The sequence below is a fragment of the Salvia miltiorrhiza genome, chromosome 5 (genome assembly GCF_028751815.1).
Source record: "Salvia miltiorrhiza cultivar Shanhuang (shh) chromosome 5, IMPLAD_Smil_shh, whole genome shotgun sequence".
Classification (NCBI taxonomy): Eukaryota; Viridiplantae; Streptophyta; class Magnoliopsida; order Lamiales; family Lamiaceae; genus Salvia; species Salvia miltiorrhiza.
In genome coordinates, this window is record NC_080391.1 from 21,858,916 (window position 1) to 21,885,573 (window position 26,658).

Genomic DNA, 26,658 nt, shown 5'->3' on the forward strand with positions numbered 1-26,658 from the left:
ACGCCGTTCGAGGCTCTATATGGACGTCAGCCCCAAATGATTCCTCGTTACTCCCCCGGCATGACCAAAATTCAAGCTTTAGATGAGTTGCTACAGCAGAGAGATCAGTTACTCATTCAACTGAAAGAAAACCTCCACCGCGCCCAACTACGTATGAAGCAGCAAGCGAATCGCCATCGCCGTGATCTGGAATTTCAGGTGGGAGATAAAGTACTCGTGCGTTTGCAGCCATATCGCCAAACATCCGTTCGAGGCCGTCAACCACCCAAGCTAGCCCAGCGTTATTATGGCCCATTCACTGTCATCGAGAGAATTGGGTCGGTGGCTTATCGTTTGGAGCTCCCTTCATCCAGCCGCATCCACCCTGTTTTCCATATCTCCAAGCTCCGACGTTTTATCGATTCAGGCTCTACTCCAATTTGCACTCTGCTTGACGAATCCTTTGACTCTCACCCTGTTCCGAAGCCTCTAGCAATATGTGGTGAGCGCCAAATCCTGACCTCTGCTGGACCACAGCGCCAGGTCCTGGTTCAGTGGCAAGGTGAGCCTCCAGAGAACTCCTGTTGGGAAGTCAGGGAGGACGTGCATCGCCAGTTTCCTACCTTCAACCTTGAGGACAAGGTTGATTTTGAAGGAATGAGGAATGTTACAGTTGAGACCTCTGAAGGAATCGAGTCAGTGGATACATCAGCCCAAACTATGAAGGCCCAAATGAAGACAGCAAGCCCCAGCGCACGAGAGCTCTACCCAGCCACTTCCAAGATTACAAGATGTATTAGCTAGGGTTTATCTGTTGCTTTCTTTTGCTTTCCCTCAAATGGTCCCCTCTCCTGTCCTTTTCCTTACGGTTAGAGATAGCTGAGAGAGCGGCAGTAGTAACGGCATTATGCCTCTTCTTTTGCTATTTAGCAGTACCTTTGTATCAGGATTGGATGATCAGTTGAATGAAATTATCCCTTCCTCTCTCTGTTCTCTCTATCCTGGAGTAAGGCTCACTCTAAGCAGCCTCTTCTTTGATTAAAGATATCAAAGGCGGTGGGCGGTGGAGAGAGAGGGGGCGGCAGATCTGGTGATGGTGGTGGGGGAATGCGGTGGAGAGAAAGGCGGCAGTGAAGTTAGAGGCAGCGGCGCTATTCTGATGGGCAGAAAACGCGCGAGAGAGAGAGAGGGGAAGACAGATCTGCGGGGTGGTGGGGGAAGGCGGTGGGCGGTGGAGCGAAAGGGAGGAGGCGGTGGACGGTGGAGAGAGAGGCGGCGGTGGAGTTTGCCGGAGGAGGGGGAAGAGAATGGTTTTTTGTTTTCTTTTTTTGCTTTTTTTTTTGTCATTTTTTTTCCAAGTGTCAATTTTTCTATTCAAATAAGTGTCATGTCAGCTTGATATTATAATGTAGGCGACAAGTCAGCCCGGAGCTTTACCAGAGAAAAAAGCGTGAAAAAATTGTTCAACCTCTTAAATTCGAATTCCTGAAAAAAAAAAGTTTATGAAAAATTTGGAAATTGGGGTATAGTTCATGGCTTTTTGACGTAATTAACCCTTATTTGAAAGATAAACGCATTGCATAATTTTTTTTTTTTTTTTAACGAAACGCATTGCATAATTGGAGTAGTATTTTTTCAATTACTCAATGATTCTTCTTGCGTAGGTCAATTGAATTGGTATAGCTGAAACAAGCTTATCTAAACACCTCGCTATACTCTCATCATTTCTGTAATAATCAAACAGAACTTTACTCGTTCAGACACATTGCGTAATCCGTGGGATTCCTACTCATAATCGATCATCATTATCGCATTTCATATCGCGACGGCGCAATTTTGATGAATCAATGAAGTATTTGACAGCAGCGACTCGTCTACTCAGACATTCATCCAGAAACCTCTTCGATCGTCGCTTCAACCTTAAGGCTTTCGGTTCAATCCGCCCTTCGAGCTCAGGTACCTGTGGTTTAATCGTCAGATTCTGTTCATATTGATGTAATTGTACGTAATTTGTGAAATACAGTGCAAATTATAGAATTAGCAGAGGACCTTTCGGTTTTCACGAGATTTTAGGAAGTTTATTTGGTTGTTCTGTTACTCCAGTTGCGACGTCGTGTGATGATGAAAAATTGTAATCAAATTTTGTTTTTTTATTTAAAAATGCTTTGAGGAAGCGACTCTTTTTTAAGGGAAGTTGAAAACATTGTATCCAGATGGCTGCATGCGATGTCAGCTTCAGTTTCATACCGTTGTTGACACACGCAATGCATGTCTTTAGTGTTAGATTACTTATATATTTGATGTGCTGGTTGAAATCATTGAAGAAGTGCTATTAACTGAAAATGACTTGGACTGACTGGAAACACGAGGATAATGAATTCGGTTTGTTATTTATTTTCATTTTCCCCCCTTTTTAATAGTATAGGCAAATTGCCTTAGGTGATTTTCTGTAGTCTAATAATTGGTTAATCAGTTGGACTTCATGTGCAGTATGTTAAGCAAATCGGGAGTTGGTCTCATTATAAGCAGTGAATTTTGAAGGAAAAAAAGAGAAGAAAATTGTTCTGATTTATTTTGTATCATCGCTGATTTGCATCGTCTTTGGTGACAGGTCGTAATTACACATCTCTTCGGATTTATGAGCAGTTCATGCAAGATGATTACTTTCACAGAAAAATTATGTCGAAAAATTTTTGCTTTTTAAGAGGTTCTGGTGTTGGTATTCTACATTGCTTAGGTAAATTTCAGAACAATGGCATCGGAACACATCATAGAAATCTTGCTTCCACTGCCTTAATACCAGAGAGAAACAAGTCTTTTGCTACAATAAATTCAGATGATATAAGCTATTTCAAAAAAGTATTGGGTGGGAGAGGTGTGGTCCAGGACGAGGAAAAGCTGGATGATGCAAACACAGATTGGATGCGGAAGTACAAAGGCTCAAGTAAGCTTATGTTACAACCTCGAAGCACCCAGGAGGTTAATGTCTTCTTTCGACTACCAAACTTAACATCCTTCATTTTAGTGATTTTTATATATAAAAAAAGTAATGATTATTTTGCATATTCAAAACCTTGGCTCTTTGTGGTTATTTTGTTGCTTAATACATTTTTAAAATTTCATGTTCAACATTATTTTACTTGCTTTCTTCCTTCTTCATTTCTTGATTAATTTTAGTCTGGAGTCTCCTCTCACGTACATATATGGAGTAGTCTATACACCTTAGAGATAAACCAAGTGTAGAATCAGTAGAACTAAAGGAGTTTTCCCATTGTATAATTGAGATAAGATTGAGTTCAACTCAGAGAAGACTATTCTGAGATAATTACCACCAAACACTGTGATCAGCATTTTCTTGTGTTTGTAACACACGGCACTTGGCAGCAGTCTAAAAACCTCAGGCACCAAGGTGTTAGACTTGGCTGCATTCTTTTGTTCTTAGTACTGATCGCTGCTAAATATAGTTTATGCTGAAACTAGAGAGAATTTGTATATGTTAGTCAGAGGATCTTTATCTGCACCACTGAGTCAGACACTTATGTGTCCTTTTATGGAAAAGAAAGAAAATTTGTTTTTTAATGATCAAAATATTTTAGTGTGAGCTTTACTTTCTTTCTGTAGCAAAAACAATTTTTAGATGTACAATGGTGCCTTCTGTGCACTCTGGTTTCTCCTCTTTGTTTTCTGATTAGTAGGCAAAGTTTGACTTTTGTTTCTTTACTGCTATAACTGTTGATCTTCCTCCCCTGTATAGGTTTCTCAGATTCTTGATTACTGTAATTCCAGATGCTTAGCTGTTGTACCCCAAGGTGGAAATACAGGTCTTGTGGGAGGAAGTATTCCTGTGCATGATGAGGTATTACCATAGTTCTTTCTTTCCTGATTCAAGCTACCCCTCAGTTATGCTCAAGCTCGTTATTGAGATTCATGTCCACTTACACCTTATGGACAGTTCAATGTGGGAAGGACACATTTTCCAATTAATTCTCACTGATGATACCTAGTGGAGATGAGAAAATGTGTTTTCTCCATGAAATTTAAAAGTAGATTTTTTTTATGGTTCCCTCATCTTTGACTATTTTGTATAACCCTCCCTCCCTTTATATCTATCTCCTTTCAGGTGATCATCAACATTGGCTCCATGAATAATATCCTTTCTTTTGACAAGGTAACACTTTATCATTGCAAACAACATCCATATATTTGCATTGGTTACCAGGGCAGCCTTTCTAATATTATATGTGAGACCTTTTTACTGCAAGGTCCATTGGATTTGCAGGATCTATAGCTATCCTCTCTTCTGTTAATATATATTTGTTGTACTTTTAGCCACTCTATCTCTAAATAATTGTGCTTGGGATATTCAGAATTTTTATCTTATCTTCCAGGAGTAAGTTTCCAGATGGGGAAAAAAGTAAGAAAAAGGAAGACTACAACCAGAAGCATTGATATTCTAGATTAACTCTGATATTAATGCTAGCACTTGCATTGCTGACTCCTTTTCAGTTGTAAATAGGTTAGCGGCATACTGGTATGTGAAGCTGGATGCATTCTGGAAAACTTGATTTCGTTTCTCGATAATGAAGGGTAATGTATTATTCAATTTATTTCATTCATGTCTTAAGGACAGGCACCTTGTATAACATCATGAAGAATTCCAATTCCTTCAGCGGTAATACAACTTTGAAGTTCTAAGTAATTTTGGTGCTCCATTAAGGAATATAGTAATTACAGTGAATTACATTTTCCATGCACACCATGAAATAATGCAAAGTTGAAAACACCCATCAAGAAAGTTACAGCTTTTATGTAGAAAGTTGCCGCTGACAGCTTAAAGATTGGATGGTGCGGATTTGTATAATTTAGTTTGGAAATTGTGACAAAAAAACAATTTAGGTACTGAAGTGTAAGAAGCTAGAGATTTCAGCTCTTGTACATTAAAATTCAACATGTGAACTCATCAACTCCCATCTGTATTGAGAGTGAGACAGGACTTATGGAAAGGAACTTTTATTTCCAAAAGTGGGAGTATTTCTAGTGTATTGCTCCCAGGGGTGAATGCTATCACTAACATATGTTCAGTTAATCTTTAATTTGTTCATTGTCTCCTCCTCACCTCTCTCTTTTGGGGGATTGAGCAGGGGTTTCCACTTGTAATTCCTAATTACCATTTGAACTTTGTGAAGCTTGTTTCATGAATTTTCCTTCATCTTTATTCCTGCAATTGTTTTTTTCTTCAGATATATTATGCCACTGGATTTGGGTGCTAAAGGAAGCTGCCAAATTGGTGGAAATGTTTCAACTAATGCTGGGGGCTTGCGCCTTCTCCGGTATGGTTCACTTCATGGAAGTGTTCTTGGTGAGTTGTCTTCTTTGTTTTCTTTTTCCATCTCTTGCATACAAACAACCACAACAATGAACCTCAATCCTGTGGAAATGACTTTGAGTGACATCTACGTAGATCAAGCAATTCAATTGAGAGAAAAATGTATTTCAAAGAATTGTTACAGATTTGGAAGCCTTGCTGATGGTGTTATGCTCAAGTTCATTTTGAGGACGTCTAGTTTAACTATATTTGGCCTTGCTATTATCTGTTATTTTAGGGTTGGCTTTATCTTCACCAGAAAACAACCACTTTATTCATGACTCATGAGAAATTGCTGTAGGATGAGAAAAATTGTGAAGGTTTTTCAACATAATAAATGATTTTGAGAAGTTCTTTTCCAGAATGTTTGATGTATCTATACCTCTTACTAGGGGTGTTCACAAATGGAAGTGCATAGTTCTTTCTATGTCGTATGTGTGGATTCTACTATTTTGTTGTCTGTTAATCAGTCCCTGTTTTCTTCTTTTTCTTGAGCATACCTTATATGGGTTGACATGTCAGGTCTTGAAGTTGTTTTAGCTAATGGTACTGTGCTTGATATGCTTGGTACTTTACGCAAAGACAACACAGGATATGACTTGAAGCATTTGTTTATAGGTGAAGAATATCTTGTTGGATTTACCATAATATCAAGATCTGGCAAATGATCTTTGCTGAACTATAGTTATTTGTTGATGCTTGTAGGGAGTGAGGGGTCTTTAGGAATCGTAACAAAGGTTTCCATACTTACCCCTCCGAAGTTGTCTTCAGTAAATCTAGCTTTTCTTGCTTGTGAAGATTATCTCAGCTGTCAGGTAAAGCTTGAATCCATACAAATCCTCCACATGTGTTTACTTGAAAATGTTGAAACTTCAGTTTTTCAAATAAAAGTAGTTTCGAATTCCTACATTCTTTTTTTTTTTTTTTGATAAATTACATAAGTAAATAAAGAAATTTTAAAGACCACGCGACGGAGGACTCAAACCCAGAACCCTAAATAGATGTGAAAGGATAATGAAAACTAATGTCTATTTTTCTGTTCATCCTGTTTGGATGCTTCTATGTTATAGTCTCATTTTTTCTTGAGGCAAAAAATTTACTAACCATTTTAGATAGGAAAATATAAATAGTAGCCACAACTTTAAGAATATATAAATCCTTACCAAAATGTCCCTAAAATTTTAAAAAATTCATAATTATTTCAATATTACTAATAAAAAGGAAAAAGTAGATAATAAATAATTTTATAACAAATAGTATAAAACCTAATCAACCTCAATTTCCAATTATTTCATTCCCGTAAGCGCACAAGCCCTGCCGCCATATCACTGCCGTATCTCCGTGCCCTGTGTCATTTCTCCATAACCTCTCTGTCGGAGAACACACCATCGTCACCAGAAAACCACGATGGTGCGTGCTCCGGCGGAGAGGTGACGGTGAAACAGCGCCCGCGGCGGAGATGCGGCAGTGATATGGTGACGGGGCTTGTGCGCAGACAAGAATGAAAGAATTGGAAATTGAGGTTGATTAGGTTTTTTACTATTTGTCATAAAATCATTAATTATCTGCTTTTATCCTTTTAATCAATATTGAAATAATTTATGAATTTTGAAATTATTCGGGCATTTTAGTAAGAATTGTAGAATTTTTATATTCTTAAAGTTATGGCTACTATTTTTATTTTGCTATCCAAAATGGTTATTATATATTTTGCCTCCAATCTACCGTGGTACAGTGAAGAGTGATGATGAGAACCTATCTTACATGACTCTCTGATCCTTGTAGAAAATCTTGTTGGAAGCTAAGAGGAAGCTTGGAGAAATTCTTTCTGCATTCGAGTTTTTGGATATCAATGCTATGGATCTGGTAAAGTTTCGTTAGATGAAACTAACACTCCTAACTAGTTATGTGAATCCTGTGTCAAATTATACATTATCATACTCTACTTGCAATCGCCACATTAGCTTTTCATGATATATGTGGCAAATTTCCCTTCTATATATTGCTAGTTATATTCGAGCTGGCCAATCATTGCATATATTTGATGTAGACCTTACTTGGGGAGAGGGATGAAGGATCACTATTTGAGATCGCTACATTATTTTTTGATTATTCATGTTACTTTTCAAGAATGGTTCTATGCAAAGGAATTTGATTGGTACTTCTCTTTGTGATACTACATTCATGCTGTATTCCCAAGACCAAGGAAAAAAAGGAATTATATGTGTTGCAAGTTTTGACCTGTTTAAAAACATATAGAATAACAGTAAATCAGATTTATAGGTTATGCATGTTTCTCATAATCTTTCTAAAGCTTAAAAAATCTAGTAGAAAATGACAAATTCAATAGTTAATGATACCTTGTTAATGCGTGTATCCTATGAATAAGGAAACCCTTATATACTTCATTACAACATGTAGAATTAGAGGACAAATGTTTATTAACTCAATTAAAAGAGGCAAGGTGAAGGCCTAAAAGGATACTGTAAAAGAGCTACCGGAAAATATTTGTGGAACATGAGCAAGATCATGTGCTTCAATCATATATGGAGAGACATTATCTATACATACCCTACACATGTGGATGAATATCTAGTTTCTTTTCTAAAGTATTACTGGAATGCCTTGACTAAGAGGGTATTTGGCTGCACTTTAAAACAACTTATAAATTGTTTGGCAACATAAGCCCCTAAACAACTTATATGTTGTAAAAATAAGCTCCAAGAGCTTATAAACTCTCCCAATTCCTTTACCCCAACTTATTTTTTCATAATCTTATATGCATCATTCTAATATTATTCAACTATGGTTTGTTATTTCCATCAGATACCCTTTCAAGTTCATCTCTCGATTTTCTCTCTCTGAGAAAGATTTTCTCCTCTCTCTACAACAAAATTCTCTCTCTAGCTTATAAACTCAATTATTCAAATACTTTGACAACTTATAAGCTCTTGAGAAACTACACCTTATAAGCTCTTTAAAATAAGCTTAGCCAAACACCCTCTAAGTCTATATTTTGATAATAATACCACAAACTTCTGCTCTAAGAAAGATTTACGATTGCAGTGGAAATATCTTTTGTATAGTTCGCAATCATGTATAACTTCTAGCTTTGGGTTTTGTTTGACAGGTTTTGAAACATATAGATGGTCTTCGTGATCCTTTGCCTTCTTCTAAGCACAACTTCTATGTTCTGATTGAGACTACTGGCAGCATGGAATCTCATGACAAGTAACTCCTTTTCTTCTTGCTTTTAATAATAATCTTCCATCATCCTAAGGATTTGAATTGACTTTTGTACTTTTTTGGATCTGTGCCCGTGATATTGAACTAATGGGAAAAATATACCAGAATTAGCACATACCCTCCGTCTACGATATCGTTTCCACTTTGTGGACGGCACGAGTTTTAAGAAAGTGACGGATAGTAGTTGATAATAGTGGGTATTGTTGTGAGTGGAGTTTGTGGACCATACTGCTATAAATGAAAGTGAAAATGATATTGTAGACGGACCAAAATGGCAAAAATGGAAACAATATCGTGGACGGAAGGAGTACATGATTCATTCATGGAAAACGGATTGTACCTTCTATGTGATGGTTTCTCCCTATTTCTCTCTCTGATTTTGACCAAACACAATTTACAATTTGTTTGATACTCACTTAGTAGTAACAATTGATGATCTCGAAGTTTCTCTTTGTCATGCTGTCAGAAGATCATCACTAAGAACTAGACTTGCTAGAGTTGTTTTGGTCTCACCATTGTGACTAGACATCACCAATTTTTCCGCACCTTATTTTGGTTTATCAACTGTCTGTATTCATAATGCTACCACCCATGAACTACTGAATTAAAGATGCTATAGGTTATACTAATTTTTAGATACAAGTACTTAGTTGTCGCTGATGAACTGCTCTTTCTTGAATCCCTGTTATTTGCACCAATATCACTAGGGAGAAGCTTGAAGCATTCCTTGTTCAGGCTATAGAAAGTGAATTGTTAACTGATGGAGTTGTAGCACAAGATATAAATCAAGCATCATCATTCTGGCGTATACGTGAGGTAATAATTTAGACTTCTGTCAGCGTTTTAAATAGCGTAACTTTAAAATGCTCGGATGATTTACATTTTGATATTTACAGGGAGTACCTGAAGCTCTGTTGAAAGAAGGGGCTACTTATAAGTATGACTTGTCTTTGCCCCCAGAAAAGATGTACGATCTTGTAGAGGAAATGCGTGGACGTCTTGGTAGATAATAAACTATAATCTCACTCAAATTTTTGCTTCTCTGAGCTCAACTTAATCCTTAATATAAAAATTCTAGGTACTACATCAAATGTCGTGGCGTATGGTCACCTGGGAGATGGCAATCTACATCTTAACATTTCAACCCAACAATATGACGACAGTGTAACAGCTGCATTCCTTTTCCGTCTGTAGATTCTCTAATTCTGAGCTGTTTCTAAAAGGATTTGCATTCATTCCAGATATTAGCTAAGATCGAACCTTTTGTATATGAGTGGACATCTAAGCAACGGGGAAGCATCAGTGCTGAGCATGGCATTGGACTGATGAAAGCAAGTAAAATTCATTACAGCAAGTCAGCTGAAACTGTAAGTCTAATCTCATTTTTCACGTGTCAATAATGAAAGGTCATTTTCACTGTTTGTTGCTTCTTCAAATCTTCAAAACCCCTCTTCTAGCTGTCAGCACTCTAGCCTAGACTCCATGGCCATCTATGGACTAACATGCCTTGACCTCTTTCGGAACTCCCTCAACGAAGAAATTATGCTGTCTTTCCTGAAAAATTCATAGATTGTTGGATCTGCTCTTTCTTGACAGTTATGTTATACGTTGTGCATTCATTGAAGATGGAGTAGGGTCTGAAAACAAAATAAAATCTACTCCTGAATAAGTTTCCTATGATAAGTGTCATAGTTCAAAGTTGTGTAGAGAAATGATGCCAAACCTCCCATTTTATCCTTGTTTTCAATGCAAATTCTGTGATTGTCTGGTTTCCCATGCAATAATTAAGATGTTTGATACTTATTTGAATTGAACTTTTGGGCATGCAGGTGCAAGTAATGGCGGCCATCAAGAAAGTTCTAGATCCTAATGGAATACTTAACCCGTATAAAGTTCTTCCAACTTCGGTATTATCGCAGAGTGGACGCCACCAACCAAACAAGGATTGATTCAAATTCGAATTCCAAATTGTATAATAGATTAATTGTAAACCACTTTAAAGAATTTCGCAAATCAATCTTAATTTCATTGTCCTTTTATTTTTGTTACTGTCTTTTTCACATCATATTATTTGGAAACTTGGGACTTCCAAAGCTTTTGTAAATGGGCAACAATAAAACTTAAGAGGTTTCTCAAAAAAATAAAAATAAAGTAAACAATAAAAAATAAGAGCTAAAAGGTAACACAGAATACAAATGCACGTGTATAAAGATTGAAGAGTTGAAAACAATGAAACTATAATCAATATATGAATTTCTCGTCATTCAAAATGCATAAACACATAGTAGCCTCAGTTAACAAAGAATGAATAAATGACAAAATCAGATATCTTTCCCCCTAGCAAGTTTCAACATATTCAGCACATTTTCATACACGATAAACGTAACTGAGGCAGCGGGAGCATTTTTCAGCACATTTGCAGTTATGCCCTTGTAGAAACCTCGGAAACCCTCAAATCTGCGTGTCACAGAGGATGAAAAGCTCATAAGGGTGCCATGGAGCGATCGAGCATTGAAGATATTAGACTAGAGTTTAAACTTTTAGATGGGGTGATCACAAACATGGCATTATAGTCAGACTAATCGAAAGGTCCTATGTTTGAATTTCACCAACTTGTTCATAAAAATGTTCGCACATGCAGCAATGCTTTGATAAAACTAACTAGCCTACATGCAAAAACGATACTCCTCTCTACAATCTTGAGCTTTTAGAAAAGGTGGTCATAATAAGAGGAAGCATTCAAACGGAATCACGAGACGAAACGCATTGAACAGTAGAGTTCGTCTTACCTTATAGTTTCTTTGACAACATGCAAGCTATCTATGTATCTCGGGATGCCCTTAATAGTCGGGCGTTGCTGCAGGGAAAGAACATTGGTTTCAGTTGCAAACAGATGAAAATTTAAGATATGGTCTAGTTGTGTTCTTCCCCTCTTAAAGCAGTTTGAAGAAGTCATGACAAATTACAAATCGGAAGTTACTTTTACCTGTAATCTAGCTCGAATAACCTGTTCAACATAAGACAACATTCAGCAAAACAAGAAAGAAGTATCATCTGATAACGAGTATGAAAGGGTTACTACATATTATGAATCTCTTCAAAAGGCTGCCTACCTGAAATGGATAGGTCAAACTAATGGCTGCCAACTTTGAAGAAGCACCTAATATGGCATAATCAATTGAGTCCTGTAACCACAATGCCAGAAAATTCAAATCTTATAAACCAATTTCAAGTCAAAATTAACCTTTCTAGCTTCTTATTGCTTCAAGGTAACAAAAGAAAGAGGTGTAATCAATGCACTTGTCAAAAGAATGCATAAATTTTGCAACATTATAAGACTATACATTATTCCCTAAAGGAAAGAGGTAATGTATAATACTCCATGATGACAAATGTTGCTTCTGATGAATAACATAATATACAAAGGCAAAGAACATACACATAGCTTGGGAAAAGAAGCACAACCTATAAATGCCTGCCTGTCTGCAGTTAATACAGAATAATCTCCCGAGATAACGAAGTGTCACTGATTCAGAAACTCACCAATGAATTAACAGCAGCGTTAAGACTCTGTTCACTTTCTGTAGTCCTGAAACTGATAACCATTTTCCGAAGTTCCTCATATGCTGTAAACTGAATAGCACCATGCGTAATCTGCTGAACAGCACCAAAATCAGTAAGTTATTTAGGCCTAACTTGTTCATCGAGATTTAAAAAGATAAACGCCTAAAAACAACAAAACATATTGACAATAGAAAGAAAAAAAAGGCCTAACCAGAAAAAGACCAGGAATGAGCCCTTTGTAGAGAGCTTTCCATCCCTCTTCTCTCAGTATGGTTCTTAAAGCATCTGAAATTCAATAGATGGAGAAGTTAAATGTTTACCTAGAGACAACAATCAACATCGAAAACTGAAGATCCTTGACAATTAAAAAGATTGAGACCAAGTAAGAGAAACACACACACCAAAAAAAAGGAATGATTCGACACACACGAATGCTAACATAGGATTCTTAGAAGTCTAATCATCTTTGAACTTATATTGTTAAAACATAGACAAGACAACATTTTTCCAGTGATTGGAAACAAATCAGGCATAATAAACTATTCTTCTCCTCTCCTATGTCTCCATATTTTACCATTCTACAGAACCAAACAAAGCAAGACCTTGCCTTGCCAAAAGTGCAACATACATATCAGTATAAGATCAGAGCTTACCATGAAAACCAGAATATGGTCGAGCTTGCTGAGGAGTCTGAAGCTGCAACCTTGTCTTCACCAGCCATATAGGATTCGTACAACAACTGACCTAGAAGAGTCACCAAAACTACATTAGCAAGAGAAGAAATTGAGGAAAGGCGAGGAACCAGTCAGTTTACTCACTTTAAAAAATGGAGACAACTGGAAAGATGGCAAAATACTCCCTCCGTCTCTTAAAAACATGCACTTTTTGCCTTTTTGGGCCGTCTCACAAAAACATGCACTTTCCATTTTTGAACACTACCCCACCACAATCCCTTTACTTTTTATCCCTACTTTTCATAAAGTGGGACCCATTTTCCACTCACAATACACTTTTATCTAACATTTCTCAAAACCCGTGCCACCCACACTGCCACATGTTTTTAAAAGCCAGAGAGAGTAAAAGAAATCAGAGTGAGTCTTCCAGAATTTTTATTGTCTATGAATCTCGTCAAGTCGTCATGAAAAAGAGTTTAATACTAATCATCTGATGGAAACATACAGCATTACTAACAAATTAATCTAGTTAGCAACATTGATTTGACTGTTTCAGAGCTCTTATACACTGGCCACGCGAGGTCAAATTAATATTGAAAAATCTTGAATAGAACTACTTTCTGAACTTCAGTTTATCCATGACCTTCAGTAGCATAGCCTAACCAATATAGAACAAGTTATTGTCTTTCAGGGACCTCCTCCAGTTAGTATATACTTACGTATATAGCTGTCCTAAACAGTTTTTAAGGATAAGAAGATCAAATACTGACCAAGGCTCCAGCTTCAGCAGCTGATGCAAGATGAAGACCAGGGGTCAGTTCTTCTCTGCTTCTCAAATAACGCTGTTTGGCTTTGCTGTAGCTGCAAAGGAATAAGACAACCATGGTTATTGATCAAACAAATTGTTGCGGTTTCTTAATAGCAAATGTTCAGCAGCCAAACTAGTGATAAAGTTGTTCGCTAAAATTAATAGAAGAAAAATATAAGCAGCACGGTCAGATAAGCATGTCATATTTTCTTTTATAGTCCAGCAGAAATTCAAGAGAGAGGCTCAGAAATATATGAAACAGCAAGATAAAAGGTTTCATCAACCTTAGAAGGAAGACATAATTCCATATAATTGTAATTAGTTGACAAATTAAAAGGACAAATATTTTCACAAAGAAAATATTAGAACAAGAACTTAAGTATTTTATACTCAAGGACCAAGGTATCTCTAGAAAAAGATTAAATAACGTCCCTTGCACAATGAGCATGTATGTCTAGACATGGAAAGTGAAACTCATAGCAAAGATTCATGATTCAATTTCACCGATAGAGAATGAACTTCGTCTGTTGCTTCTGCAGGTTTTCCTCATGTATACGGACACTCTAAGCACAAAATACTATAATAAGTTAACCAACAAGATTACTAAGCATATTGGACATGACTCTGTTATTGAGGCTTACAAGAAGAAATATAAACCCCAAGAAATTGTTGATCCAAGAACGGCAGGATAAAAGCCAGCATACAGCCCTCTGAGACCCTGAAGCAAAATATAATGTCATATTTAGAACATGGACAAAAATATCATCTTTGGAATGAAATGACTGTTTTAATTGGAACAAGCCACATGAATCATGCAAATATGGTTACCAAACTTTAGTTCAAACTGCTCTGGCTGAACTAAAACACCTGTTGCTTTTCAAATGCATCAATGTCGTAAAAATTGTAGCTGGGCTTTGAAAAACATGGTTGCTTTTAGGTATTTTAAATAAAGTTGTAGACCAAATTTGATGGTAACCCGCATGAGTTTGTTGCTCTAGAAGTAGTTCATTTTAGCCTTAAGAAACAAAGGAATGTTGATAAACATGAATTCTTCCTCTACAATAAAACATCACTAAAAAGATTTGATTAATATGCCAACTAGAGTACACATGCACCATAAATAACTACCCAAAGACAGATCATAGATTTTAAAGCAGCTCCTAACTTAAGTCTCTCTAGGTAATTAAAGAACAAACCATTAACACTCTGCTAGTTTCAAAATTCATAAGCCCATACCCGTTCTACATTTGTTTTTAAGTATATATGTTGAAGCACTGTAAAGGTGTAATTCCACATGTTGTTGAGCTGCTTTTTTGAAAATTAAATTGGGCTACATGTAGTTTATTGAATAATTTTAAAACCCACAAGCTTACTTGAGTATGAGCTTTGAAAATATACAACATGAATTAAACAGTTCATCAGAGAAAAATATACTACTATATTATTAAAAAAGTATGGCATATATACTAATTCTATGAATTTTCATAAACAAATAAATGCAACTTAATATTTCTATCATCATTTGTTTTTAATGATCCAAAGCAATTTTTAGCGAATCAAAAATAACTCACACCACGTTTCAAAAAAATAAAAATAAATAACTCACACCATTTATATGCCCCTTCAACACAATGGCAAAGGAATGCAAGCTTTGGAATCAAACCTTTTATCAAGAGTTCAACACAAGCATTTAAATTAGCTCTTTCTTTCTTCCTTCTTAAGAAGCAAATTCATCGCAGAAGGACCTCATAATAATTAAAGGAAGGCAAGACATCATTTTTTTTTCGTAAAAAAAGAAAGTAAAAGCAAGAGAGATGATACATCTCAAAACGGAGGAAAATCAAAACAAACCTCAGTGCGAGCAATGGTTAATAGAGCTTGAGGAGTGTTCTTATAGGTAGGTAGGTGCAGTAACCGACCGTCGTTCACTAATTCAATGAATAAAAAATCAAAACAATGTTTATTCCGGACCTAATCAATTGCAGGTGTGGACGAAGACGATGACATATAAATTGTTGCATATAGAGACCTTGAAATCGAGTGCGGACGACGTCGAGAGGGTGAGTAAAGCTGACAGTGGCGAGGCCGGCGGCGGATCCGGCGGCCGCGTTCTCCCACTGCCAGTCCGCCGCCATGAATCTCAGCTGCTTTATAGTTTCAGCTTCGCTTTCATCACACTTTCTCAGTTATACAAAAACAGCCGCCACGCCACTCTCTTACTAATAAAACTAACCGTCGTTCCTTTCTGATTAATTAAGGAATTTATACTATCAAATTAAAAAGGATAAATATTACTCCCTCCGTCCGCCAAGATTATGGCAATTTGCTTGGGCACGGGATTTAATAAAATTGGTGATGATTTTGATGTAGTGGAAAAAGGGTCCCACCACTTTATGAGATGAGTGGTTGAGAATGAATTTTGAGTGGTTTTTTTTGTAAATAAAGAGTGCTAGTAAGGATAAAATATTAAAGAGGATGGTGGGACCATTGCCATAAAAGGAAAGTGACATAATCTTGGCGGACGCCCGATATAGTAATTGTGACATAATCTTGGCGGACGGAGGGAGTAGTAGTTTATGGCCCATCATTTTTTCAAATATATCACACCCTAAATATATTTACAAAATAATACTCATCATTTCATTTTTTTTTTCTTATTTATGGCCCACAAAAATAATCCGGCGATCGGTATTTGACGTGTCCGACCAAGCACCATATTGACATACATGCGTAATTAAAAAAAAAATAACAAAAATCCACCTTGCCAAAAACGCATCTCGAATGTTAAAGAAAAGAAATATTTTTTTTCATTGTATCTCTATTCTAACTCCCCCCCTCGACCACCATCTCCTCTGCGGCAACAAAGAAGAACAAAACCCTTAAAATTTTGTTAAAACTTCAGTTTTTACAACTTTGATCTTGTTGCGCTTGATTCTTGTTGGAAGTGCTTGTGAGGCATGAGTCCAATCGGGACTGAGTGGGGAAAGAAGGATGGCGGTGACGGAGGCTGCCGCCCGTTCCGATGAGAGAGCGAGGGAGATGGAGGTGGTGGAGAGTGGCAACGACGACGAGGCTGTTGCTGTCCGACCAAGAGAAGAGGAGAAGGCGGCGGCGATTCTCGTTGTTCGTCATGAGAAGAGAGGGCGGCTGCTGTTCACGGCGAGAGAGAGAGAAAATTAGGGATTTGTAGATTTTGGGGGTCTTAGTGTTTTGAGTCAGGGTAGGAGGAGGAGCAAGAGTCGCCACCAGAACTTCCGCCGGCCTCCGAAACTTATTCGGGATTCTAGGTCGGAACAACTCATGCGTGACAGACGGTTTCACGCGATACAACCAACTGCTTGCACCAAGCTAGTAAACTTGAAGCAATTGATTCTGAGATGTGAAAACAATTAATGGAAAATAGCAGATATTGAGTATGACCCGCGCTGATTTTGGTTGCGGGGAAAGGTGAAGGAGGTGCCGGAAATTTGCTCAGTGTAGAGGCCGGAGGGGCAGAGGAGGGGGTTGTTCTGGCCGCGGGAGAGAGCTCTGGAGATTGCCTCTGACGAGAAGTGGTTACGGAATCCAGAGTAGTAGACCAGCTCGGTTGGAAAAGGCAGCCACGCCGCCGCGGGCGAGAGGCGAGAGGCAGGAGAAAAAAATGACGGTGGTGGCGGGGCCGAAGGCGGCGCCCTTCGCCGGGGAAGGGAGAGACCGAACGATCGGCATCAGTCTCGTCGGAATTTCAGAGGCGGTGGCAAACCGCCATCTCCTCCGCCGCCCACCACCATCTCCATTTCCGCCCTCTGCCCACCACACTACTTCATATGTGTTTTCAAAGATATGGAATTTCTTAAATTTTTTTATTTTTTTTATTCCACGTGTACTTCCAACATGGCGCTTGGCAGGACACGTCAAATACCGGTCACAGAATTATTTTTGCGGGCCACAAATAAGAAAAAAAAAATGAAATGATGAGTATTGTTTTGTAAATATGCTTAGGGTAAGATATATTTGAGAAAATGCCCAAATGATAGGCTATAAACTGATATTTACCCAATTAAGAATTTTGGTGAGATTAATTTTTTTTTGGCGAATTTTTGTAAGATTAGTGAGCATTCTTAATTAAGAATTGTTGGAAAGATCAGGAGCATTCCGTTTGATTTTTTAGTAAAATCAAATCAAATTAAAATTATATTATTTGAATTTAAATAAGAGTCTCATTTAGAGATAGTCATTTTGAACAGTAAAACACAATATTTGGTCATTCATATAAAAAACATAAATTTTGATCATTTTTTACGTTTTAAAATTGTTTTGTCCTTAATTACAGGGGATCAGATTCGGGTTTGCGCGTGGATCAAATACACTTGGCACTATTAGTGCCAAAAGTATCAATAGAAAAAAAAAAATCAAGTAAATTGGTACCTTTGGCACAAATGACAATATTAGTGCTAAAAGTACAAACATAAATTAAAAAAAATCAAGTAAATTGGTACTTTTGGCACAAATGGTAATATTAGTGTCAAAAGTATCATTCGATGATTAAACCCTAAGGGCGTGTTTGATATTGGCTAATACATTGTATTAGCTAATTTAGTACTGATCAGTCTAGTGTTTGGTATTATTTAGTAATAATAATGCGGATGATCCGGTTTAATCCCACGATCCAGTATTATTAATCCAGATTTCTTAGGATTAACTTAAATCAGGATATTCTGTATTTAGCCATGATAGCAAACACCAACTCAGTATTAATAATATGTCATTATCCACGCTAAATATCCTGATTACAAATTATCCTACATAATCCTTTACTGAAAACCAAACGAGCCCTAAAATGGAGAATGTAAAACCTTAACTGGAGAATCTAAACCCAACGGGTAAGTGTTCAAAATGGTCATATAGCTACACTCATCTATATAAGATAAGACAATATATCAGCACAAATATATGACACTATTGACACTAATATGATCACTAGTACCAATCGTGCATGGCATTATTGGCACTGATGGTGCCAAGTGTACCAATTTACTTGATTTTTTTTTCCTGTTGGTACTTTTGGCACTAATAGTGCCAAGTGTACCTAACCCGCGCGCAAATCCGAATCCGTCCCGCCCTAATTAAGGGCAAAACAGTCATAAAACGTAAAAAAATTTGTCAAATTTTGTGTTTTTCAAATCAGTGGTCAAATTTTGTGTTTTCTTCTTTAAAATGGTCACACAGATGTATTGTTTCTTTAAAAAATCAAATCAAGTCAAATTAACTGAATTAAAATCAAACTAAATCAAATCAAAATTTTGGCCATCAAGTGTACTTTATGGGTGCTTGAATCATGGATGAATGTTTTTCTTTCCATACAACTTTCACAAAATCACAAAATAAAGTTAGATGTTATGGTACGAATGGTAGAAATCATCTTAATTCGTACTAGGTCTTGGTGCAAAACACTTGGTATGAATGTATCAAGTGTACTTTATGGGGGTGCTTGAATCATGGAATGTTTTTCTTTCCATACAACCTTCACAAAATCACAAAATAAAGTTGGATGTTATGGTACAAATGGTAGAAATCATCTTAATTCGTACTAGGCTTTGGTGCAAAATACTTGGTATGAATGTATCTATTTGTACTAGTCATTCCAAGATTTGGGGCACTAGTTGTTCCAAGTCTTACCGCAAAATACTTAGTACGACTGATACGAATGTGAAAGTGTAACTTCGCGGAACCCGGATACGAGGCACTGTGTTAAGACAACAAAACACCAGTGCACACAGAGAAAAATTGCAGCGGAAATAAAAATGAACACAAGAGTTGGAAACAATTTCTTCAAGTTATAGAATAACTTGAAGAAGCCTTATGGCAAAATAACTAAAAAGATAATGAACACTCACGTCCAAAATACCTTTACAAGATTTTAGGTATTTGAACACTTGACACTCTCACTAACAAACGCAAACTGGATTCAAGAGCTATACTTCGAAATCCAACAAAACAAATGAATGCTATAGCTAATGTTAACATGACACAAGACACAACACCCGTACACAGATCACTCTCTAAGCTCAATATCTTCTCTCTGAATTTGTGATCTGAACTGAATTTCTCCTTGGTATTTATAGGCCTTCCGAACTTGATCTCCAAGGTAGAAATCGTGGGTTGGGAGGTGGATGAGTGACCGTTGAGTTTGTTGAAATAAATAGTCCACACAAGCCACCCCTTCCTTGTTTTTAGGAGCTGCCCAACTAGCTCATCTCTTATCTCAACAAGCTTCTCTATCTTCTCTCCACTTCCTCCTTTGTAGCAACTGAAAGCTTCGTGTCTTTCATTCGATTGTAGCTCCAAAACTTCCAAGTCTTGACTTAGTCAATTTCCTCTACACAAAAATGAAGAAAGACAATACACTATACAATAAACATGAGAATTTATTATGGAGTTAAAATCAATTCCAACAGAATGTACCTATATTTTATGTCAAGATTTGAAACGATTAGTACGAATAAGTACGTTCACACCATTCGTTCCATGAGCTGGCATCAATGTACTTGGAACGACTGATACACATATACCTATTCGTATCAATTATTCCAACAACAATAAAAAAACTAGATCTGATCTAAATGTGCAACAAAATCCTAGATTTGATTATGACTTATGAGATCGCAAGAAATTTGTAGATCTGATTCAAATAAACAGTTTGTGAAAAAATTGTTGAACAAAATAACATGTAATCGGACAGCAATCGTTAAAAAAATATTATACCAATAAATCCATAAAAAGGGTTATTTCTTTTCCTTTTTTTTAAGGGTTATTTCTTGATGGACTTCATCTTGACTTTCCACATCGCCAAATTTATGACGTACTGGTGGATGTTTCCTATTTTTCTTCGCCGGATATGGTTCTACTTTTAGTAGGAGTCATCATTTTAACACCAAAATGAAGAAATTGTAGTCGAAAACAAAACATTATATGACGTTGCGGAGAATGGTAGTTGTGGCGTAGTAGAGCAGTGGTTGCGGCGCGGCAAAGCAAGAGCAGTGGCGGCGCAGTAGAGCGAATATAAGGTTTGGAGAGTATTTCATGATCAAGAAAGAATTCTTTTGCATGAAATGTGAAAAAGTGAAATGGTAAATCTTAATCAACACGGCAAAATGGCCGAGGTTTACTACAGGGGTATAATCGTCTAAAAACTTAAAAATTGACTAAATTGAAATTATGTCAGTGTATGGCGTTGCAGAGAACAATAGTTGTGCCGCAGTAAAGGAACAATGGTTGTGGCACGACAGAGCGAATATAAGGTTTGTTTGGAGAGTATTTCGTGTTAGAGAAAGAGTTTTTGCTGTGAAATGTAAAAAAATGAGATAACCTCATGGTCTGCTTCCTGTCTCAATGAGTTTATAAATTCAAAAATCAGCAAGTATGTTCTCAGGTTTGATGTCTAGGTGAATAATCTTTTGCCTGCAACACAATCTTCATGAATGATCTTTCTTCTACAACTCCAATCAAGAGACCTATCATGACTTCTGTTGAATATCCTTGTGTCCCCAGAGAGCCCTACACATCTGTGAGTTTTCTCTGCACACAAGTCAATTAGTTCAACCAAGTTTACAGAGCTTCAACCTCTACAACAAATGACTTCTTGATATGAGACTCCATCAAGGCGTTTCACAACAATTCTCGTATTAACAACCCTTCATAAACTGTGTCGAATCCTCCCTGTCCAAGTTTCTTGCTAAAGTTTTCAGTTGCAATTACCAACTCTTGACAAGAAAATCTACTGGGCATGCCAGCTACATTGTCTAAAAATCCCTCATTCTGTTCACAACTTCTCCTTCTTCCAATTACAACAAATACACTAAAGAGACTTGATCCAAGCGCAGGCCATAACAAGCTAGTCTTCTTCTTCTCTTGCTTAGCATATTTATCAAAGAAAATACCTCCTATGGCAAATAAGCAAAATCACTGGTGGAGTAGCTATAGCGCATGAATATATCTTTGCAAGAAGCATGCCTCTTTGCAAATATTGATATTTGTATTGCTATTGTCAGCCCTGAAGGAGAAGTATGATATATCCTCAAGGTCCAAGAAACAGTGAATTGTCTGAAGCATTACAAGAAAATGGAATGACTTCAGAACAACCTAGCTAAGGATTTCTTTCAGTTACAAGCCTAAAGCTTGTGGATTCTGAGCTTGACCAGGGCAACTGCATTGCCCATTTGAGCAAATCCCATGTTTGCCATAAACCATGGGATTGTTACATATATCAATGTCAAAAATATCATCTACTTCCCTCCAGTTCCTCATATCCTCCTGCTCAAATACTCTAACATGCCCATCATGCCCTAATTTCATATACTTAATCAATTTCCTCTCAATTAGAGAAATAAAGGAAATATGTTTAACATCTCTAAATGTAAATCCAAAGCAATTCTACACTAATAACCACTGGGATCTGCTAAATGAATAGTTCAAGTATGAAGCTGCAACTAGGTTTTTACAAGTTGAAGGCAATCCTTCGCTGCTTATAAAAAGATGTAAAAGCATATTCTGCCAAAATCTCTGGATCTGTAGAAAATCAGTCTGGTTCTTCCCTTTGCTCATCAAGTTGCTTGTATATGTGGATATCACCCCGCCTGCTCCATCATTGCTGTTGCAGCAAAAACGGCTGAAAAGAATCATTGTACTCTACTCATATGACTAATCAAAACAATGCACTTCACAGAAACTACGATGACCCTGAAATCAAAGTTCGATTACAAAGGCATGGACAAATTGTGTGCATCATGAACTGTGGGAAAAAGTTCAAAGTCATTCTTCAATCCAAACACACACAAGGTTCAAATATGCAACTCCAGTCATCTATAAGACATTGAACCTCCATTTCCCACAATGCATCAAACAAGGCCTCTATTGGAACCAGATAAGGAAATTTCCACTCAACTTTTAGGGAATATCAAACTAAAATTAGGGAAACATCCAAAATGACATTGAAAATATTGTGAATTTGTTTTTTCCCCTCAAATTTTTACATATGTCAAGATCAATATATACTCTCAACACAAATTCACATCCTTGCTTCCAAGTTTAGAACATAATATAGCAACACGTTTCAATAAGAACATCACATTGTAAAATAAATCAGATGCAAACCCCCTCTATTTTTTTTTTTATTCAGCTACACTTTCGAGTAGAACATCAAAGAACAATGACTGCGATCAACCACTTTACCTCACCCCTATATTTTTTTATTCAGCCACAGTTTCGAGTAGAACATCAAACAACAAGGACTATGATCAACCACTTTACCTCACTCCATGATCACTTTAGCCCCGATCTCCTTCATCTTCCCGATAATCTTCTCAGCCTCATCCTTCGTCACGCCTTTCTTCAGCAAAGTCGGCGCTTTTTCCACCAAATCCTTCGCCTCCTTCAAGCCCAGATCCGTGCACGCCCTCACTTCCTTAATAATCTTAATTTTCGAAGCCGCATCGAAACCGCCCTCGAGCTTCAAATCAAACGACGTCTTCTCCTTCTTCTCCTCCTCTTTCGCCGCGCCTCCGGCGCCTTTCCCCTTCGTCCCCGCCATTCCCGGTCCAAATCCCATCCCGGGCATCATAACTGCCATCATCGGCATTTCCTCAATCCCCAATTTCTGCCTCAGAACCTCAGCTAAGTCCGCTATTTCGAGCAGTGTTAGACCAGAAAGTTCGTCAACGATTTCATCTACTCGTTGCGATGAGGCAGGCTTCGACTCCTGAGCTGTATCCGAGAATCTTCGAATCAGATTAGGGTTTTTCAGCGGGGTTTCGATTCGGGGACTGGGTGTGATGGATTTGGGGAGGCGGGAGAGGGATTGAGAAATGAAGCGGGTAAAATAGTGTTTCATTGCGAAGAAATATTAGATTTTATTGGGAAAATAGCAGTAATTTTCAGAGATGGAGATGAATTCGAAGGATCTTAAGAGTTTGAAGAATCGGAATTAGGGGTTTGGCTGAAATTTGAAAACCCGAGAGAAACGATAACAGAACACAACAGGGTTTAAGGATTCGGGTGGGTTGGTTTCAATCTGGATCCTAAATTTGACCCGCTCACGTCAAACAAAACTAATGGCCAAATCAATAGTATTTCAATATTAACTTTTCGTCAAATAAAAAAAGTTGAGGCTAGGAAATGTATTTTTCCAAATTAAATTTAAGCCTTTTGAATCGCTGACTGTATAACTAAAAATACGTGTCCTTGTCTGCGTGTGTTGACCAAGCGGTAAGGGGTTAATGCCTAAGGCCAAAAGTCTCGGGTTCGAGTCTCATGTGGCGCGACCTTTAAATTTCTTTATTTAATACTGTTAATTTATCAAAAAAAAAAAAAATACATGTCCTTAATTCTAAATAAAAAAAATGTTCTCAAAGCACACTAAGCGATGCGAACTCCTACCTATAAATAGTGAAGTTTATGATTCAAACCCCACCGTGCACCCTCCCCCAAGTTAAAAAAACTAAAAAAACTAAAAATACATATTTATAAATCTGAAACACTAAGATTTAGAGCTAAATATAATACTTTTTTCGTCCTCATAAAATATAGTATTCACTTATTGTGAGTGGAGAATTTATCAAAAATAAATTTATATTTTACGAGAACGACATTTTATGAGGATAGGAGGAGTACTTAAAGATCAAGTAGTGTTTCATTTTGTGTCTTTTAATTTTTTTTATATATTTTTTTGCATATATTTATTTAATTTATGTTTTATATGCTTTAATTTAATTTTATGATCATTAACGAAGGCTCATTAGGGTATGTAAGTAATTTTTATCATTTATAATTTATTATCAGGGTTGATAAATTCAAAATCACGGTGTGTATAGTATTTAAAAAAAAATTAATAGTATTTGTAAATAAAAGTTAAGGAGTAATTAATAATAAATTTTAACTTTATAAAAACTTAAACTAGTATTAAAATACTGTAATAGAGTAAGAGTCACGAGACACATAAAATGATGATAAATATAGAATACAGTGCAGCGACAGAGTGATTGTGATTAGCATGGAAAAGGCAGAAGTAGATCGAACGACAGTAATGAAGAAGAAGCAATGGCAATGGTATTCTAAGAAGACATGCTCCTGCAATTCTTCCTGATCTCTCCTCTGCGGCCCGTCAATGGCGAAATGTTCCCCATCTTCACCATGGACTTGGCAAACTGGTCGAAGAACACCTCCTTGCTCTCCGCATATCTCTTCACCAGCTCCAGTGATTCTTGATTCTTGGTGACCAGCACTTGATCGGAGCTGAGGAGGCCCTTGAAACTCAGCAGATTCTTGAAGTAGGCGTTGTCGAAGCTCGTGGGGGAGACGAAGTCGAGGGGGAAGAGGTTCTGATCGCCGCCGGACTGTGGGCACCTGGTGCGCAGCTGGGCTGCGTAGGACTGCTCCAAGCTGGAATCTGGCTTTGCGTTTCCTGTCTGGTTGTAGAGCCTCTGTCTGAAGCTCGTGCATCTTGCTTTTCCTATGGTGTGGCTCCCGGACAACGCTACAAGATCAACAATGTTCAATCCTTGTAGCTTGAACTTGGTGAGGATTGTTTGGAAGGTGTTGTTTGGAGCTGGGATGTTGTGGTTTGATCCACTCAAACTTGCTCCTTTTGAGTCCCTTCTCCCCAATGGAACCACCCAACTTGGCCCACCAGCCTGCACCACCACATAAACATATGTTAATTCATCTACCTCCTATTTAATGGAATGCATGCATGCACTCACAACAACTGTGGAATCTCTTGCAGCAACAGCCAATATATCTGCACAAGAAACGGTTTGAGGGCAGGCTTTCTCCACCGCTGATTTAATCTCATCAATCACATCAAATCCACGGACTGAATTTCTGTTGGGAACCGAGTTTTTCTCACTCGTTAAGCCTCCACCGCTGTCCAAAAGAATCGATGCATCGCATCCCTTCAAACAATATTAAGGACTTCATTAGTATATATGCATCATCTCTCTCTACAATGTGAAACAAAACCTACCTTAACGAAGCAGTCATGGAAATGGAGCCTGAGGAGTGAAGCAGCCATGCGAGGCTCTCTAGCCACGGCTTTGGCCACGATGGACTTGACGATTGGCAGAGCTTGTGGGCATGACCGGTCGTAGAATTGTGGGTAGAGGTAGCCTCCATTTGTGCTGTGGCAGAAGCAGAGAGGAGCAATTGTGACAAGAGTAGTTACAATCAAGATTAAGTTGGCCATTTTTGTGTTTGTGTTTGAGGAAAGGCTTGCTTGATGATTTGGGAGATGCAAGTGTTTTAAGTATTTATAGACTTTACTTTTGAGAGAAACAGAGTCAGAGTAATTGGAGTTGGTAGGATTTTGAGTTGAATTGGTTACTGTCTCCATGATACAGATTTAAATATAATATTTTTATTATATATATGTAAAGTAGAATAATATGTGAAGTATATGATTTGTGTAAGAGTATATGAAATTGAACTATGATGTAGCTAAGAAAAGACCCAGTCTAGAGGGTATATGGGAAAAGATGATGAATTGGAAAGTACATCACCTGCTCTGTTGACAAAGGGGGCTTCAATTACTCAAATAATTTATATTGACTCTACAAATATGCATCTACCTAATATACAAGCTGCACATGACATAAACAAAACAATATCTATTTGTCTTCACATTTGAGTTTCTGAATCGTAATATTATCTTGGGCAAATTGCATGAAAATACCCCACTTTTTTTCAAATTTGATTTTTTGACAAACTTTTTTTTTGTTGCAAAAATTTGAACGAGCTTTCAATTTGTTGCAATGTCCGGCCCGTTAAATTTTCGGGCCAAATTAAATCTTAGTTGGCAGCCCGGAATGCCAACGCGGCATTAAAAATGCCACATCACACTCACAAACCCCCCACGTCACCCTCTCTCCCTCTCTCTCTCTCTCTCCACGCCCTGTTTCCGCCCCCTCCAAACAACATCGCCGCCACTTCCTCCCGGAATTCTGGGACCTCCACAGCAACGGTCACCGCCCCCAAATTCCAAACAACTCGCC

The 26,658-nt window shown here is 37.5% G+C and overlaps 4 protein-coding genes across 12 annotated transcripts; 1 reads left to right on the top strand and 3 right to left on the bottom strand.

The window, feature by feature from the left end:
- Window positions 1–1,583: 1,583 nt before the first annotated feature.
- Window positions 1,584–10,633, top strand: LOC130986716 (D-2-hydroxyglutarate dehydrogenase, mitochondrial). Of its 7 annotated transcripts, none has more exons than XM_057910200.1 (16): window positions 1,799–1,935; window positions 2,470–2,590; window positions 2,717–2,958; window positions 3,734–3,835; window positions 4,100–4,147; window positions 4,496–4,566; window positions 5,220–5,338; window positions 5,867–5,962; window positions 6,050–6,159; window positions 7,130–7,210; window positions 8,475–8,575; window positions 9,298–9,406; window positions 9,487–9,592; window positions 9,669–9,754; window positions 9,832–9,957; window positions 10,420–10,633. In XM_057910200.1, the coding sequence occupies exons 3-16, from the start codon at window positions 2,902–2,904 to the stop codon at window positions 10,537–10,539; spliced, it is 1,332 nt and encodes a 443-aa protein (XP_057766183.1). In that variant the 5' UTR covers window positions 1,799–1,935; window positions 2,470–2,590; window positions 2,717–2,901; the 3' UTR covers window positions 10,540–10,633. The 7 variants fall into 7 exon arrangements, with proteins under 7 accessions (XP_057766179.1, XP_057766181.1, XP_057766182.1 ...); XM_057910202.1 differs by having other exon boundaries at window positions 3,766–3,835; XM_057910203.1 differs by having other exon boundaries at window positions 2,717–2,923.
- A 177-nt stretch (window positions 10,634–10,810) lies between these two features.
- LOC130986717 (folate transporter 1, chloroplastic) lies at window positions 10,811–15,868 on the bottom strand. 2 transcript variants are annotated; one of them, XM_057910205.1, is made up of 11 exons: window positions 15,666–15,868; window positions 15,488–15,564; window positions 14,278–14,354; window positions 13,599–13,689; window positions 12,808–12,898; window positions 12,366–12,439; window positions 12,134–12,244; window positions 11,704–11,775; window positions 11,577–11,597; window positions 11,380–11,447; window positions 10,811–11,047 (listed from the first exon to the last, which is right to left on the bottom strand). In XM_057910205.1, exons 1-11 carry the CDS (start codon window positions 15,769–15,771, stop codon window positions 10,912–10,914), a joined length of 924 nt encoding a protein of 307 aa, XP_057766188.1. In that variant the 5' UTR covers window positions 15,772–15,868; the 3' UTR covers window positions 10,811–10,911. The 2 variants fall into 2 exon arrangements, with proteins under 2 accessions (XP_057766188.1, XP_057766187.1); XM_057910204.1 differs by having other exon boundaries at window positions 12,134–12,247.
- Window positions 15,869–21,976: 6,108 nt separating this feature from the next.
- Window positions 21,977–23,782, bottom strand: LOC130986718 (uncharacterized). 2 transcript variants are annotated; one of them, XM_057910207.1, is made up of 2 exons: window positions 22,925–23,782; window positions 21,977–22,265 (listed from the first exon to the last, which is right to left on the bottom strand). In XM_057910207.1, exon 1 carries the CDS (start codon window positions 23,502–23,504, stop codon window positions 22,926–22,928), a length of 579 nt encoding a protein of 192 aa, XP_057766190.1. In that variant the 5' UTR covers window positions 23,505–23,782; the 3' UTR covers window positions 21,977–22,265; window position 22,925. The 2 variants fall into 2 exon arrangements, with proteins under 2 accessions (XP_057766190.1, XP_057766189.1); XM_057910206.1 differs by having other exon boundaries at window positions 21,977–22,283; window positions 22,925–23,725.
- An 803-nt stretch (window positions 23,783–24,585) lies between these two features.
- On the bottom strand, window positions 24,586–26,086 carry LOC130986719 (peroxidase 72). The gene is made up of 3 exons (XM_057910208.1): window positions 25,635–26,086; window positions 25,372–25,563; window positions 24,586–25,302 (listed from the first exon to the last, which is right to left on the bottom strand). The coding sequence occupies exons 1-3, from the start codon at window positions 25,998–26,000 to the stop codon at window positions 24,724–24,726; spliced, it is 1,137 nt and encodes a 378-aa protein (XP_057766191.1). The 5' UTR covers window positions 26,001–26,086; the 3' UTR covers window positions 24,586–24,723.
- Between the last annotated feature and the right edge of the window lie 572 nt (window positions 26,087–26,658).